A 16,849-nucleotide genomic window follows, 5' to 3' on the forward strand; every position below is an offset into this window, starting at 1 on the left:
TTTTTACAAACGGATATCCCACAACATTTGCCCCTGCCCCTGCCCCTCCTCTTCCCTCCTCTTCCCTCCTCTTCCGTCCTCTTCCCTCCTCTTCCCTCCTCTTCCCTCCTCTTCCCTCCTCTTCCCTGCTCTTCCCTCCTCTTCCCTCCTCTTCCCTCCTCTTCCCTCCTCCCCACACCAATACTCACTGAGAGACCAAGTTAGGGAACCTCCAGACGTTTCCCAGTCCTACAGCAGAACCTACTGCAGCTAGAATGAAGGAGATTGGGTGATCCCATTCCTTCCTTCCCTTCTCACGATCCTGCTGGATCTTGGACTCTATGTCAACATCGCCCATCTTTACGGGCTCTTATCTATTAATGTATCAAGTTTAAGCTTGAGGTTATATGTCAACATCGCCCATCTTTACGGGCTCGTATCTATTAATGTATCTAGTTTAAGCTTAAGGTTATATGTCAACATCGCCCATCTTTACGGGCTCGTATCTATTAATGTATCTAGTTTAAGCTTAAGGTTATATGTCAACATCGCCCATCTTTACGGGCTCGTATCTATTAATGTATCTAGTTTAAGCTTAAGGTTATATGTCAACATCGCCCATCTTTACGGGCTCGTATCTATTAATGTATCTAGTTTAAGCTTAAGGTTATATGTCAACATCGCCCATCTTTACGGGCTCGTATCTATTAATGTATCAAGTTTAAGCTTAAGGTTATATGTCAACATCGCCCATCTTTACGGGCTCGTATCTATTAATGTATCAAGTTTAAGTTATTTGTCGTTAACTGATTGGTCACTTTTGAGTTACTAAAAGGTTACTAAAAGGTTACTAAAAGGTTACTAAAAGGTTACTAAAAGGTTACTAAAAGGTTACTAAAAGGTTACTAAAAGGTTACTAAAAGGTTACTAAAAGGTTACTAAAAGGTTAGTAATAGACAACTTTTTAAAACTTTGTGTGATTAACAATTATAAAACAGGGAACTGATGTTTTAAAGGATGATAATGACGCTGCAGACCAGGTTTCTAGCCAGGTTGCTAGCACTTGTCATTCTTTCTGTGCTGTATAGCAAGGGAACAACGCAAACCTTTACCATTGACTACCAGGTAATTCTATTCAAATTACATATCACCTCGGTTAAACGTGTTTTTAATGATGCAAAGATATTAGATTAGTTGGAGATCGAACTTGAACTTTGTGATTCACCGGGTGACACAAACTAAACAATCAGAACACAGTATTCACACCACATGACACAAACCAACCAATCAGAACACAGTATTCACACCACGTGACACAAACCAACCAACCAGAACACAAAATACACACCACGTGACACAAACCAACCAATCAGAACACAGTATTCACACCACGTGACACAAACCAACCAATCAGAACACAAAATACACACCACGTGACACAAACCAACCAATCAGAACACAGTATTCACACCACTAACACGAGATGCCCTCAGAGAGATTGCTACGCTAAGGATGGCGAGTGTTACCGTTACATTGCGGGGGAAATGCATTACTTCCGAATCCCACCCCACTATTGGGAGGACAGGCTCTTGAAACTCCGTGCTGCTGGATTCACTACTGTTCAAACGTGAGTATCAATTATCAAGTCACACAAACAGGCTACTCACACCAAGTCACACAAACAAGCTACTCACACCAAGTCACACAAACAGGCTACTCACACCAAGTCACACAAACAGGATACTCACACCAAGTCACACAAACAGGATACTTAATTCAAGTAACACAAACAGGCTACTCACACCAAGTCACACAAACATGCTACTCACACCAAGTCACACAAACATGCTACTCACACCAAGTCACACAAACAGGCTACTCACATCAAGTAACACAAACAGGCTACTCACACCAAGTCACACAAACAGGCTACTCACACCAAGTCACACAAACAGGATACTCACACCAAGTCACACAAACAAGCTACTCACACCAAGTCACACGAACAGGCTACTCACACCAAGTCACACAAACAGGCTACTCACACCAAGTCACACAAACAAGCTACTCACACCAAGTCACACAAACAAGCTACTCACACCAAGTCACACAAACAGGATACTCACACCAAGTCACACAAACAGGATACTTAATTCAAGTAACACAAACAGGCTACTCACACCAAGTCACACAAACATGCTACTCACACCAAGTCACACAAACATGCTACTCACACCAAGTCACACAAACAGGCTACTCACATCAAGTAACACAAACAGGCTACTCACACCAAGTCACACAAACAGGCTACTCACACCAAGTCACACAAACAGGATACTCACACCAAGTCACACAAACAGGCTACTCACACCAAGTCACACAAACATGCTACTTAATTCAAGTAACACAAACAGGCTACTCACACCAAGTCACACAAACAAGCTACTCACACCAAGTCACACAAACAAGCTACTCACACCAAGTCACACAAACAAGCTACTCACACCAAGTCACACAAACAGGCTACTCACACCAAGTCACACAAACAGGCTACTCACATCAAGTAACACAAACAGGCTACTCACACCAAGTCACACAAACAGGATACTCACACCAAGTCACACAAACAGGCTACTCACACCAAGTCACACAAACAGGATACTCACACCAAGTCACACAAACAGGATACTTAATTCAAGTAACACAAACAGGCTACTCACACCAAGTCACACAAACATGCTACTCACACCAAGTCACACAAACATGCTACTCACACCAAGTCACACAAACAGGCTACTCACATCAAGTAACACAAACAGGCTACTCACACCAAGTCACACAAACAGGCTACTCACACCAAGTCACACAAACAGGATACTCACACCAAGTCACACAAACAGGCTACTCACACCAAGTCACACAAACATGCTACTTAATTCAAGTAACACAAACAGGCTACTCACACCAAGTCACACAAACAAGCTACTCACACCAAGTCACACAAACAGGATACTCACACCAAGTCACACAAACAAGCTACTCACACCAAGTCACACAAACAGGCTACTCACACCAAGTCACACAAACAAGCTACTCACACCAAGTCACACAAACAAGCTACTCACACCAAGTCACACAAACAAGCTACTCACACCAAGTCACACGAACAGGCTACTCATACCAAGTCACACAAACAGGCTACTCACACCAAGTCACACAAACAAGCTACTCACACCAAGTCACACAAACAAGCTACTCACACCAAGTCACACAAACAAGCTACTCACACCAAGTCACACAAACAGGCTACTCACACCAAGTCACACAAACAGGATACTCACACCAAGTCACACAAACAGGATACTCACACCAAGTCACACAAACAGGATACTCACACCAAGTCACACAAACAGGCTACTCACACCAAGTCACACAAACATGCTACTCACACCAAGTCACACAAACAAGCTACTCACACCAAGTCACACAAACATGCTACACAATTCAAGGTTACTAAAATATCAATATAGCTACGGTTTAGTCTTAGTCAGTTTACCTAATCAGCCACAGCATCTTATCTTATATCAGATTCAAGATTGTGAGTGTAGAAATTACATCGTGTTGGATGGAATGTTAAGTGTTAACAGTGGGAAATGTAAAAAGTGTGTGGGAAATGTAACAAGTGTGTGGGAAATGTAACAAGTGTGTGGGAAATGTAACAAGTGTGTGGGAAATGTAACAAGTGTGTGTGAAATGTAACAAGTGTGTGTGAAATGGAACAAGTGTGTGTGAAATGTAACAAGTGTGTGGGAAATGGAACAAGCGTGTGGGAAATGTGACAAGTGTGTGGGAAATGGAACAAGTATGTGGGAAATGTAACAAGTGTGTGGGAAATGGAACAAGCGTGTGGGAAATGTAACAAGTGTGTGGGAAATGTAACAAGTATGTGGGAAATGTAACAATTGTGTGGGAAATGTAACAAGTATGTGGGAAATGTAACAAGTGTGTGGGAAATGTAACAAGCGTGTGAGAAATGGAACAAGTGTGTGGGAAATGGAACAAGTGTGTGGGAAATGTAACAAGTGTGTGGGAAATGTAACAAGTGTGCGGGAAATGTAACAAGTATGTGGGAAATGTAACAAGTGTGTGGGAAATGTAACAAGTGTGTGGGAAATGTAACAAGTATGTGGGAAATGTAACAAGTGTGTGGGAAATGTAACAAGTGTGTGGGAAATGTAACAAGTGTGTGGGAAATGTAACAAGTGTGTGGGAAATGTAACAAGTGTGTGGGAAATGTAACAAGTGTGTGGGAAATGTAACAAGTGTGTGGGAAATGTAACAATTGTGTGGGAAATGTAACAAGTGTGTGGGAAATGTAACAAGTGTGTGGGAAATGTAACAAGTGTGTGGGAAATGGAACAAGTGTGCGGGAAATGTAACAAGTGTGTGGGAAATGTAACAAGTGTGTGGGAAATGTAACAAGTGTGTGGGAAATGTAACAATTGTGTGGGAAATGTAACAAGTGTGTGGGAAATGTAACAAGTGTGTGGGAAATGTAACAAGTGTGTGGGAAATGTAACAAGTGTGTGGGAAATGTAACAAGTGTGTGGGAAATGTAACAATTGTGTGGGAAATGTAACAAGTGTGTGGGAAATGTAACAAGTGTGCGGGAAATGTAACAAGTGTGTGGGAAATGGAACAAGTGTGTGGGAAATGTAACAAGTGTGTGGGAAATGTAACAAGTGTGTGGGAAATGTAACAAGTGTGTGGGAAATGTAACAAGTGTGCGGGAAATGTAACAAGTGTGTGGGAAATGTAACAAGTATGTGGGAAATGTAACAAGTGTGTGGGAAATGTAACAAGTGTGTGGGAAATGTAACAAGTGTTTGGGAAATGTAACAAGTGTGTGGGAAATGTAACAAGTGTGTGGGAAATGTAACAAGTATGTGGGAAATGTAACAAGTGTTTGGGAAATGTAACAAGTGTGTGGGAAATGTAACAAGTATGTGGGAAATGTAACAAGTATGTGGGAAATGTAACAAGTGTGTGGGAAATGTAACAAGTGTGTGGGAAATGTAACAAGTGTGTGGGAAATGTAACAAGTGTGTGGGAAATGTAACAAGTATGTGGGAAATGTAACAAGTGTGTGGGAAATGTAACAAGTATGTGGGAAATGTAACAAGTATGTGGGAAATGTAACAAGTGTGTGGGAAATGTAACAAGTGTGTGGGAAATGTAACAAGTGTTTGGGAAATGTAACAAGTGTGTGGGAAATGTAACAAGTGTGTGGGAAATGTAACAAGTATGTGGGAAATGTAACAAGTGTTTGGGAAATGTAACAAGTATGTGGGAAATGTAACAAGTATGTGGGAAATGTAACAAGTGTGTGGGAAATGTAACAAGTGTGTGGGAAATGTAACAAGTGTTTGGGAAATGTAACAAGTGTGTGGGAAATGTAACAAGTGTGTGGGAAATGTAACAAGTATGTGGGAAATGTAACAAGTGTGTGGGAAATGTAACAAGTATGTGGGAAATGTAACAAGTGTGTGGGAAATGGAACAAGTGTGTGGGAAATGTAACAAGTATGTGGGAAATGTAACAAGTGTGTGGGAAATGTAACAAGTATGTGGGAAATGTAACAAGTGTGTGGGAAATGTAACAAGTGTGTGGGAAATGTAACAAGTGTGTGGGAAATGTAACAAGTATGTGGGAAATGTAACAAGTGTGTGGGAAATGTAACAAGTGTGTGGGAAATGTAACAAGTGTGTGGGAAATGGAACAAGTGTGTGGGAAATGTAACAAGTATGTGGGAAATGTAACAAGTGTGTGGGAAATGTAACAAGTGTGTGTGAAATGTAACAAGTGTGTGTGAAATGGAACAAGTGTGTGGGAAATGTAACAAATATGTGGGAAATGTACCAAGTGTGTGGGAAATGTAACAAGTGTGTGGGAAATGTAACAAGTATGTGGGAAATGTAACAAGTGTGCGGGAAATGTAAAAAGTATGTGGGAAATGTAACAAGTGTGTGTGAAATGGAACAAGTGTGTGGGAAATGTAACAAATATGTGGGAAATGTAACAAGTATGTGGGAAATGTAACAAGTGTGTGGGAAATGTAACAAGTATGTGTGAAATGGAACAAGTGTGTGGGAAATGTAACAAGTGTGTGGGAAATGTAACAAGTGTGTGTGAAATGGAACAAGTGTGTGGGAAATGTAACAAGTGTGTGTGAAATGGAACAAGTGTGTGGGAAATGTAACAAGTATGTGGGAAATGTAACAAGTGTGCGGGAAATGTAAAAAGTATGTGGGAAATGTAACAAGTGTGTGGGAAATGTAACAAGTATGTGGGAAATGTAACAAGTGTGTGGGAAATGTAACAAGTGTGTGGGAAATGTAACAAGTGTGTGGGAAATGTAACAAGTATGTGGGAAATGTAACAAGTGTGTGGGAAATGTAACAAGTATGTGGGAAATGTAACAAGTGTGTGGGAAATGTAAAAAGTATGTGGGAAATGTAACAAGTGTGTGGGAAATATAACAAGTGTGTGGGAAATGTAACAAGTATGTGGGAAATGTAACAAGTGTGTGGGAAATGTAACAAGTGTGTGGGAAATGTAACAAGTATGTGGGAAATGTAACAAGTGTGTGGGAAATGTAAAAAGTATGTGGGAAATGTAACAAGTATGTGGGAAATGTAACAAGTGTGTGGGAAATATAACAAGTATGTGGGAAATGTAACAAGTGTGTGGGAAATGTAACAAGTATGTGGGAAATGTAACAAGTGTGTGGGAAATGTAACAAGTATGTGGGAAATGTAACAAGTGTGTGGGAAATGTAACAAGTATGTGGGAAATGTAACAAGTGTGTGGGAAATGTAACAAGTATGTGGGAAATGTAACAAGTGTGTGGGAAATGTAACAAGTGTGTGGGAAATGTAACAAGTGTGTGGGAAATGTAACAAGTGTGCGGGAAATGTAAAAAGTATGTGGGAAATGTAACAAGTATGTGGGAAATGTAACAAGTGTGTGGGAAATATAACAAGTATGTGGGAAATGTAACAAGTGTGTGGGAAATGTAACAAGTATGTGGGAAATGTAACAAGTGTGTGGGAAATGTAACAAGTATGTGGGAAATGTAACAAGTGTGTGGGAAATGTAACAAGTGTGTGGGAAATGTAACAAGTGTGTGGGAAATGTAACAAGTGTGTGGGAAATGTAACAAGTGTGTGGGAAATGTAACAAGTATGTGGGAAATGTAACAAGTATGTGGGAAATGTAACAAGTGTGTGTGAAATGTAACAAGTGTGTGGGAAATGTAACAAGTGTGTGGGAAATGTAACAAGTATGTGGGAAATGTAACAAGTGTGTGGGAAATGTAACAAGTGTGTGGGAAATGTAACAAGTATGTGGGAAATGTAACAAGTGTGTGGGAAATGTAACAAGTGTGTGGGAAATGTAACAAGTATGTGGGAAATGTACCAAGTGTGTGGGAAATGGAACAAGTGTGTGGGAAATGTAACAAGTGTGTGTGAAATGGAACAAGTGTGTGGGAAATGTAACAAGTGTGTGGGAAATGTAACAAGTATGTGGGAAATGTAACAAGTGTGCGGGAAATGTAAAAAGTATGTGGGAAATGTAACAAGTGTGTGTGAAATGGAACAAGTGTGTGGGAAATGTAACAAATATGTGGGAAATGTAACAAGTATGTGGGAAATGTAACAAGTGTGTGGGAAATGTAACAAGTATGTGGGAAATGTAACAAGTGTGTGGGAAATGTAACAAGTGTGTGGGAAATGTAACAAGTGTGTGGGAAATGTAACAAGTGTGTGGGAAATGTAACAAGTATGTGGGAAATGGAACAAGTATGTGGGAAATGTAACAAGTGTGTGGGAAATGGAACAAGTATGTGGGAAATGTAACAAGTATGTGGGAAATGTAACAAGTATGTGGGAAATGTAACAAGTATGTGGGAAATGTAACAAGTAGTGTGGGAAAATGGAACAAGTGTGTGGGAAATGTAACAAGTATGTGGGAAATGTAACAAGTATGTGGGAAATGTAACAAGTATGTGGGAAAATGTAACAAGTATGTGGGAAATGTAACAAGTGTGTGGGAAATGTAACAAGTGTGTGGGAAATGTAACAAGTGTGTGGGAAATGTAACAAGTGTGTGGGAAATGTAACAAGTGTGTGGGAAATGTAACAAGTATGTGGGAAATGTAACAAGTATGTGGGAAATTTAACAAGTATGTGGGAAATGTAACAAGTGTGTGGGAAATGTAACAAGTAGTGTGGGAAATGTAACAAGTATGTGGGAAATGTAACAAGTGTGTGGGAATTGTAACAAGTGTGTGGGAAATGTAACAAGTGTGTGGGAAATGTAACAAGTATGTGGGAAATGTAACAAGTATGTGGGAAATGTAACAAGTGTGTGGGAAATGTAACAAGTGTGTGGGAAATGTAACAAGTGTGTGGGAAATGTAACAAGTGTGTGGGAAATGTAACAAGTATGTGGGAAATGTAACAAGTGTGTGGGAAATGGAACAAGTATGTGGGAAATGTAACAAGTGTGTGGGAAATGTAACAAGTGTGTGGGAAATGTAACAAGTTGTGGGAAATGTAACAAGTGTGTGGGAAATGTAACAAGTATGTGGGAAATGTAACAAGTGTGTGGGAAATGTAACAAGTGTGTGGGAAATGTAACAAGTGTGTGGGAAATGTAACAAGTATGTGGGAAATGTAACAAGTGTGTGGGAAATGTAACAAGTGTGTGGGAAATGTAACAAGTGTGTGGGAAATGTAACAAGTGTGTGGGAAATGTAACAAGTGTGTGGGAAATGTAACAAGTGTGTGGGAAATGTAACAAGTGTGTGGGAAATGTAACAAGTGTGTGGGAAATGTAACAAGTGTGTGGGAAATGTAACAAGTGTGTGGGAAATGTAACAAGTGTGTGGGAAATGTAACAAGTGTGTGGGAAATGTAACAAGTGTGTGGGAAATGTAACAAGTGTGTGGGAAATGTAACAAGTGTGTGGGAAATGTAACAAGTGTGTGGGAAATGTAACAAGTGTGTGGGAAATGTAACAAGTGTGTGGGAAATGTAACAAGTGTGTGGGAAATGTAACAAGTGTGTGGGAAATGTAACAAGTGTGTGGGAAATGTAACAAGTGTGTGGGAAATGTAACAAGTGTGTGGGAAATGTAACAAGTGTGTGGGAAATGTAACAAGTGTGTGGGAAATGTAACAAGTGTGTGGGAAATGTAACAAGTGTGTGGGAAATGTAACAAGTGTGTGGGAAATGTAACAAGTGTGTGGGAAATGTAACAAGTGTGTGGGAAATGTAACAAGTGTGTGGGAAATGTAACAAGTGTGTGGGAAATGTAACAAGTGTGTGGGAAATGTAACAAGTGTGTGGGAAATGTAACAAGTGTGTGGGAAATGTAACAAGTGTGTGGGAAATGTAACAAGTGTGTGGGAAATGTAACAAGTATGTGGGAAATGTAACAAGTGTGTGGGAAATGTAACAAGTGTGTGGGAAATGTAACAAGTGTGTGGGAAATGTAACAAGTGTGTGGGAAATGTAACAAGTGTGTGGGAAATGTAACAAGTGTGTGGGAAATGTAACAAGTGTGTGGGAAATGTAACAAGTGTGTGGGAAATGTAACAAGTAGTGTGGGAAATGTAACAAGTGTGTGGGAAATGTAACAAGTGTGTGGGAAATGTAACAAGTGTGTGGGAAATGTAACAAGTATGTGGGAAATGTAACAAGTGTGTGGGAAATGTAACAAGTGTGTGGGAAATGTAACAAGTGTGTGGGAAATGTAACAAGTGTGTGGGAAATGTAACAAGTGTGTGGGAAATGTAACAAGTGTGTGGGAATTGTAACAAGTGTGTGAAATGTAACAAGTGTGTGGGAAATGTAACAAGTGTGTGGGAAATGTAACAAGTATGTGGGAAATGTAACAAGTGTGTGGGAAATGTAACAAGTGTGTGGGAAATGGAACAAGTGTGTGGGAAATGTAACAAGTGTGTGGGAAATGTAACAAGCGTGTGGGAAATGTAACAAGTGTGTGGGAAATGGAACAATTGTGTGGGAAATGGAACAAGTGTGTGGGAAATGTAACAAGTATGTGGGAAATGTAACAAGTATGTGGGAAATGTAACAAGTGTGTGGGAAATGTAACAAGTATGTGGGAAATGGAACAAGTATGTGGGAAATGTAACAAGTGTGTGGGAAATGTAACAAGTGTGTGGGAAATGGAACAAGTGTGTGGGAAATGTAACAAGTGTGTGGGAAATGTAACAAGTGTGTGGGAAATGTAAAAAGTGTGTGGGAAATGGAACAAGTGTGTGGGAAATGTAACAAGTGTGTGGGAAATGTAACAAGCGTGTGGGAAATGTAACAAGTGTGTGGGAAATGGAACAAGTGTGTGGGAAATGTAACAAGTATGTGGGAAATGTAAAAAGTGTGTGGGAAATGTAACAAGTGTGTGGGAAATGTAACAAGTGTGTGGGAAATGGAACAAGTGTTTGGGAAATGTAACAAGTGTGTGGGAAATGTAACAAGTGTGTGGGAAATGTAACAAGTGTGTGGGAAATGTAACAAGTATGTGGGAAATGTTGTATAAAACAGGCAGATGCTTTATAACGATCGGCCATTTTTAGTGCAATCGACGAAATTTGGTATAGGTACGGGAGTTCGGGATGTAGGTTTGCTGGACCTTTACTGATAGTTGAAATTCGACATATGACGTCATCTAGCGTCATCTAGCGTCATCTAGCGTGAAATATCGCCAGATGATGATAGATGACGCTAGATGACGCTAGATGACGCTAGATGACGCCAATTAGCGACATTGTCGCTAAGTGCACGGCACCTTTCGAATGTCGCTATCTAGCGCTATCTAGCGCTATATAGCGCTATCTAGCGCTAGTTGACGCTATATGACGCTATATGACGCTAGATGACGCTAAGCACGCAGCACTGACGCCAGGCGACAGATAGCGCTATTTTCATAAAATTTCCGCCCTTTTTTTGCGACATCTAGCGGTATCTAGCGCTATCTAACGCTATATGTCGCAACGACATCTGACGCAGCGCTATCTAGCGCTATCTAGCGCTATCTGGCGCTATCTAGCGGAGAATGTCGGTTTGTGACAGTTTACGCTAGATAGCGCTAGATAGCGCTATCTAGCGCTAGATATCGCGGCGACAGCTAGCGCTAGATAGCGCTATCTAGCGTAAACTGTCACAAACCGACATTCTCCGCTAGATAACGCTTGTTAGCGCTAGATAGCGCTATCTAGCGGAGAATATCGGTTTGTGACAGTTAATGCTAGATAGCGCTAGATAGCGCTATCTAGCGCTAGATATCGCGGCGACAGCTATAGCTATGGCTATAGTTGTTAAACGTTAAATATCTAACGTTGGTTATAAGTTTTATTTTTAACGTTGCAAAACGTTTATTATTTGACGTCAGATCAAGGTTACCTTATTAACTATAAGCATGAGAGTTTAAAATTCAACTACATTTTAAAGTTGTATGTAGGTTACATATAAAACGTTGTTAAACGTTAAATATCTAACGTTGGTTATAGGTTTTATTTTTAACGTTGCAAAACGTTTATTATTTTACGTTAGATCAAGGTTACCTTATTAACTATAAGCAACGTTCAAAACTCAACTAAATTTTAACGTTGTATGTAGGTTACATATAAAAACTTTGCCGGCTGGTATAGGCTTAGACTAATATTTTGAGAAAAAGCGGCGCGTGATAGTAAATTACGAGTATCACCCGTTAACGAGTGAGATTCGTCCAGTATAACCTGTTTATGCTCTAACCATAGCCCTCTCGCTAGTAGTACGCTTAGACACATGGCTATGTGAAAGAAGATGATGTAAAGATCTAAATGTTAAATTAGCATTTGCAAATTAATAGTATTGAAATCTCGCACAGCAAGTTATTAAAAGAATGTAATGAGAGTCGAGCCGAATTTATTGTTCAGTAATCACATATATCGTACCCACGAGTTTTCAGTTTACGAACTACGCGCAAGTGTGAAGTGCAAGCGCGAAAGCTTTAGTGCAATTTAGCTACGAAAATACCAAAACCCTTAAAATGCGATGCATTCAGTATTTAGAATTAATATATTATAAATTTATAAGTTATGGCATCCGCACGTCATCGTTTCCCGCCATTTTAACACAAATTTTTGCAATTAGCTTTTTATTATATATTTCGAAAATTTTTGTATCACGTGGTGACCCCCACGGTCGCTTCACTATAGTAGAGTTTCGACGATACAGGGGAGCCGCGCACTCGTGCGCGGCGGGTCATACATGATACAACGTAAAAAAGAAAATTTATGAGGCGAATTTTTCCCAAACTAATCCCGAACTGAAAAAACGTGCCGAACTGTACGAATTTTTAACGACTTTTGTACGAACTGACTAACTATGTTACTAAATTGGCGATATGCACCATGACTGGGCCTCGCCGAGCTGTGAACATGAACAGTGAAGGATTGACATCGTGAATCAACGCGATGCGTTACTGTGAGTGTGTCGCGCCGCGCATCCAAAAATGCTTCTCGGTATCCAATAATGCTTTTCGGCAAAATGCACCACTGAGCTGTGAAAGATTGGCATCATGAATCAACGATGTTAGTAACTTGTATAAATTTCGTCGAAATATTACGTGCCGCTTTCTTCCGATCCCGAAATGTTAAGGGTCGACGGTCGTTTACATATTAGTATTACGTAATCAGCTGAGGAGGTTGGGGTTTTCAAATAATTATTGATTACGCTAGTGTAATATTGACATAAATATAATAGCTATGGTAAAACTGATTACGGGGTATGTGAACGACCCCTCATTGTTAGTAATCAGTTCCATACATAGCTATTAAGCTATTAGTATTATGTCACAATCACACTAGCGAGCGTAATAATTTGGAAAACCCCGGCCGGCGGCATCAGGCCCTTTATATAATTATAATATGTAAACGACCCCTTGATTAAGTGATATTTAATATTTTGTTCCACTCAGCCGAATATTTGATAAATCGAGTGTAATAGTTGGGTGACTTCGACGAGCTGCGCAAGCTTATAGTTATATCATTTGCATTCTCACTTAAATTATAATTAATTTTCATACACAGTAAAAATTAATTTTCATATAAAATAAAAATAACAAAAAAGATTGGGTGGGAAAAGACAGGCTGCGCTTACGGTCCCAGTAAAACACACACACACACACACACACACACACACACACACACACACACACACACACACACACACACACACACACACACACACACACACACACACACACACACACACACACACACACACACACACACACACACACACACACACACACACACACACACACACCCACCCACCCACCCACGCACGCACGCACGCACGCACGCACGCACGCACGCACGCACACACACACACACACACACACACACACACACACACACACACACACACACACACTAAAGTGCCTGGACTGTCACGACCCAAAATTCTTCGCTATTTAGCGCTATCTAACGCTATTTAGCGCTATCTAACGCTGTCTAGCGCTATATGTCGCAACGACATCTGACGCTATATATATAGCTTAGCGCTATCTGGCGCTGTATAGCGCTAGATAGCGTGAACCGTCGTAAACTGACTTATCCCGCTATCCAGCGCTTGATGTCGCCTGCGTCAGATGTTGTCGCGACAGATGTCGTCAGATGACGTCAGATATCGCTAGATGGCGTCAGATAGCGTCAGATGTCGCGGCAACATATGACGCTAGATGACGCTAGATGTCGTCCCTAGAATTTTTATGAAAATAGCGCTATCTGTCGCCTGGCGTCAGTGCTGCGTGCTTAGCGTCATCTAGCGTCATCTAGCGTCATCTAGCGTCATATAGCGCTAGATAGCGCTAGATAGCGCTAGATAGCGACATTCGAAAGGTGCCGTGCACTTAGCGACAATGTCGCTAATTGGCGTCATCTAGCGTCATTTAGCGTCATCTAGCGTCATCTATCATCATCTGGCGATATTTCACGCTAGATGACGCTAGATGACGCTAGATGACGTCATATGTCGAATTTCAACTATCAGTAAAGGTCCGGTTTACTGTGTTCCTACTTTGAATTTACTTTGGGTTCTTTACTTTGAGAAGGATCAAACAAAGTGAAAAGAGGAGGATAACAACGTTAGAACAAAAGGGGTATATTAGGGAATAGTAACAACACGTATAAACAAGACCGACTGAAGGGAAATGTGAATGGGATAGGGAATAGGGATAACTTTGTGAAGGGATAACTTTACTCCAAAACTCTTACTATCTATATGGGCTGTTTGCTTGCGGAGCAAGACTAACGGTGCATCTCAAATATCTATCAGTGCGTGACGTTGCCTAATTAATCTTAAAAACGGTTTAGCTAATGAGCCAAATAATTGCTTGAGATTGCAATGGCTATTGACATAAAAACGGTTTGACCTTGGAACAAAACACCGTTAACTTTAAACCAAACAATAACTGGGATCCCTACAGGGAGACCACTTATAGCTTATAAAAGTAGAGCACCCAAAATCTGGGTGTATACGCTACTTCATAGGTACTTCAGTAATACAGTGCATAAACCTCACTTTTAACTAGGAGTACCTAATGATCTTCTACCGAGATAAATTAGTCACTAGGTTCCTTACTGTGTACTGAGACGGACATTCAAAGAAGGAGAATTCTAGCTGAGATTGCTTTTAAGAAGTTTGAAAAGCTGAGGTTATATGATGCTCAAGTTGTATCTGTATTGATTTATAACTCAAACACTTGGAGTCCTAAGAAAGCAACCATGGAGAAAATAGACACACTTCATCGTAGACACCTGAGGTCCATTTTAAACATCAAATGGCCTAAAGGTATGATAAGCAACAAAGCATTGTATGAAAGGTGCAAAGTTGAAAAGTTATTCAAGCGTATCGAACACCAGCGGTGGAAGATGTTTGGACACATTCTCAGGAGTATGGAGAACACCCCAGCCCAAACGGCTCTCTCTTTTGCTATTGAATCAGATAATTTATTTATTGGAAGATTGGGGAGACCTAGAATGAACTTGTTATCTGTTTTAAGAAATGATTTAAGTAGTAGAAATTTGCACATAGATAACTTGCATGAATTAAACAAAATCAAAGATATAGCTGCATGCAACAGATGTTGGGAAAATCTGTTTCAAGGGTACAGTTTACCGCATTAAGGTATTTTTATGAATCATTTTTGTCGGTAAGATCCTGTTTTATAATAATAATAAGAATATTATTATAATAATAATATTTATCCCGGAAATTATTATAGGAGTCACGTGTATCGGAGAATAGAAAATATAACAAATCCGTTTATATTCGCTTAGTAATGGCATTATGCATTATGCAGAGCAAGGATAACTTCATTACCTGCGCGGGTCCTGGAGAATTTTCAATTTAATTTTGTGCATATTTTTCCATTTTATTCCCAAGGCCATATTTCAATTTATAATAATATTTACATTCTACGGTAGTTATGTGTGTTATAATATGCATTGTTTCTGAGAAATGACATTCAATACAAACAACATCTACGTTTACAATTTGCACGTGTGCCTATTTCAGGTACATACCGTGGAACGTGCACGTGCCTGCGGAAGACACATACAGTTTTGAGGGAATAGCAAACGTGTACAGTTACCTGGAGACAGCATGGTCACTAGGGCTCACAGTGATAGTGCGACCTGGCCCCTTTCTGGCAACGGAGTGGGACTACGGGGGCTTCCCTGCTTGGTTACTAAAAGATAGGCCTACTTTAGAGTGAGTCATATTATCTACTTACATAGATATTATGTTTTCTGGAACCAGTGGCGTAACATTGCCTGGCGCCCCCCCCCCCCCCGAAAAAGCGCCCCCCTGTTGGCGTCCCCTCCCCTTTTGGCGCCCCTCCCTAAAATTGAACAAATTATGTGATTTTAGAGGATACGCCGGTAAAATCTCTAAAAAAGTGTATTTCTAGAGCAAAACACGCAGTTTTGCTAGTACCTCAGTTAAGTTTTTCAAAATTGTCCCACATTCAAACGACGATTTGGTGCACCCCTAAGATGGCGCCAATCTGCTACATATAATATATATATTAATATACAATGTATATAGAGATGTATCTTTTTGGAAAGTTGCCAAAAAGTTTTGCATATTTTTGCAGCTAAATTATTTCAGTGTACGACGGAACGAAACAATGTTTATGAGGGAGGTAAAAAAGTGGTATTCCAAACTCCTCCCCACACTGAAACCCTACTTGTACAGTAGTGGGGGTCCTATTATTGCAGTTCAGGTACTTTGTTTACTGAAACCCTACTTGTACAGTAGCGGGGGTCCTATTATTGCAGTTCAGGTACTTTGTTTACTGAAACCCTACTTGTACAGTAGTGGGGGTCCTATTATTGCAGTTCAGGTACTTTGTTTACTGAAACCCTACTTGTACAGTAGCGGGGGTCCTATTATTGCAGTTCAGATACTTTGTTTACTGAAACCCTACTTGTACAGTAGCGGGGGTCCTATTATTGCAGTTCAGGTACTTTGTTTACTGAAACCCTACTTGTACAGTAGCAGGGGTCCTATTATTGCAGTTCAGGTACTTTGTTTACTGAAACCCTACTTGTACAGTAGTGGGGGTCCTATTATTGCAGTTCAGGTACTTTGTTTACTGAAACCCTACTTGTACAGTAGCGGGGGTCCTATTATTGCAGTTCAGGTACTTTGTTTACTGAAACCCTACTTGTACAGTAGTGGGGGTCCTATTATTGCAGTTCAGGTACTTTGTTTACTGAAACCCTACTTGTACA

At 40.3% G+C, this 16,849-nt stretch overlaps 2 protein-coding genes across 2 annotated transcripts in view; one reads left to right on the forward strand and one right to left on the reverse strand.

Moving 5' to 3' along the window:
- Positions 1-364, reverse strand: part of LOC134811915 (sodium-dependent dopamine transporter-like) — a 72,261-nt gene extending 71,897 nt beyond the window's left edge. The window contains exon 1 of the mRNA XM_063819065.1: positions 189-364. Within this exon, the coding sequence (XP_063675135.1) occupies positions 189-337 (149 nt within the window). The 5' untranslated portion in view covers positions 338-364. The remainder of the gene's footprint in view (positions 1-188) is intronic.
- Positions 365-970: 606 nt separating this feature from the next.
- LOC134811916 (beta-galactosidase-like) overlaps positions 971-16,849 on the forward strand; it is a 63,577-nt gene continuing 47,698 nt past the window's right edge. Inside the window, exons 1-4 of the mRNA XM_063819070.1 lie at positions 971-1,104; positions 1,473-1,606; positions 15,630-15,824; positions 16,224-16,338. Of these exons, the coding sequence (XP_063675140.1) occupies positions 997-1,104; positions 1,473-1,606; positions 15,630-15,824; positions 16,224-16,338 (552 nt within the window). The 5' untranslated portion in view covers positions 971-996. The remainder of the gene's footprint in view (positions 1,105-1,472; positions 1,607-15,629; positions 15,825-16,223; positions 16,339-16,849) is intronic.

This window comes from Bolinopsis microptera, chromosome 2 (genome assembly GCF_026151205.1).
Source record: "Bolinopsis microptera isolate Bmic1 chromosome 2, MBARI_Bmic_1.0, whole genome shotgun sequence".
Taxonomy (NCBI): domain Eukaryota; kingdom Metazoa; phylum Ctenophora; class Tentaculata; order Lobata; family Bolinopsidae; genus Bolinopsis; species Bolinopsis microptera.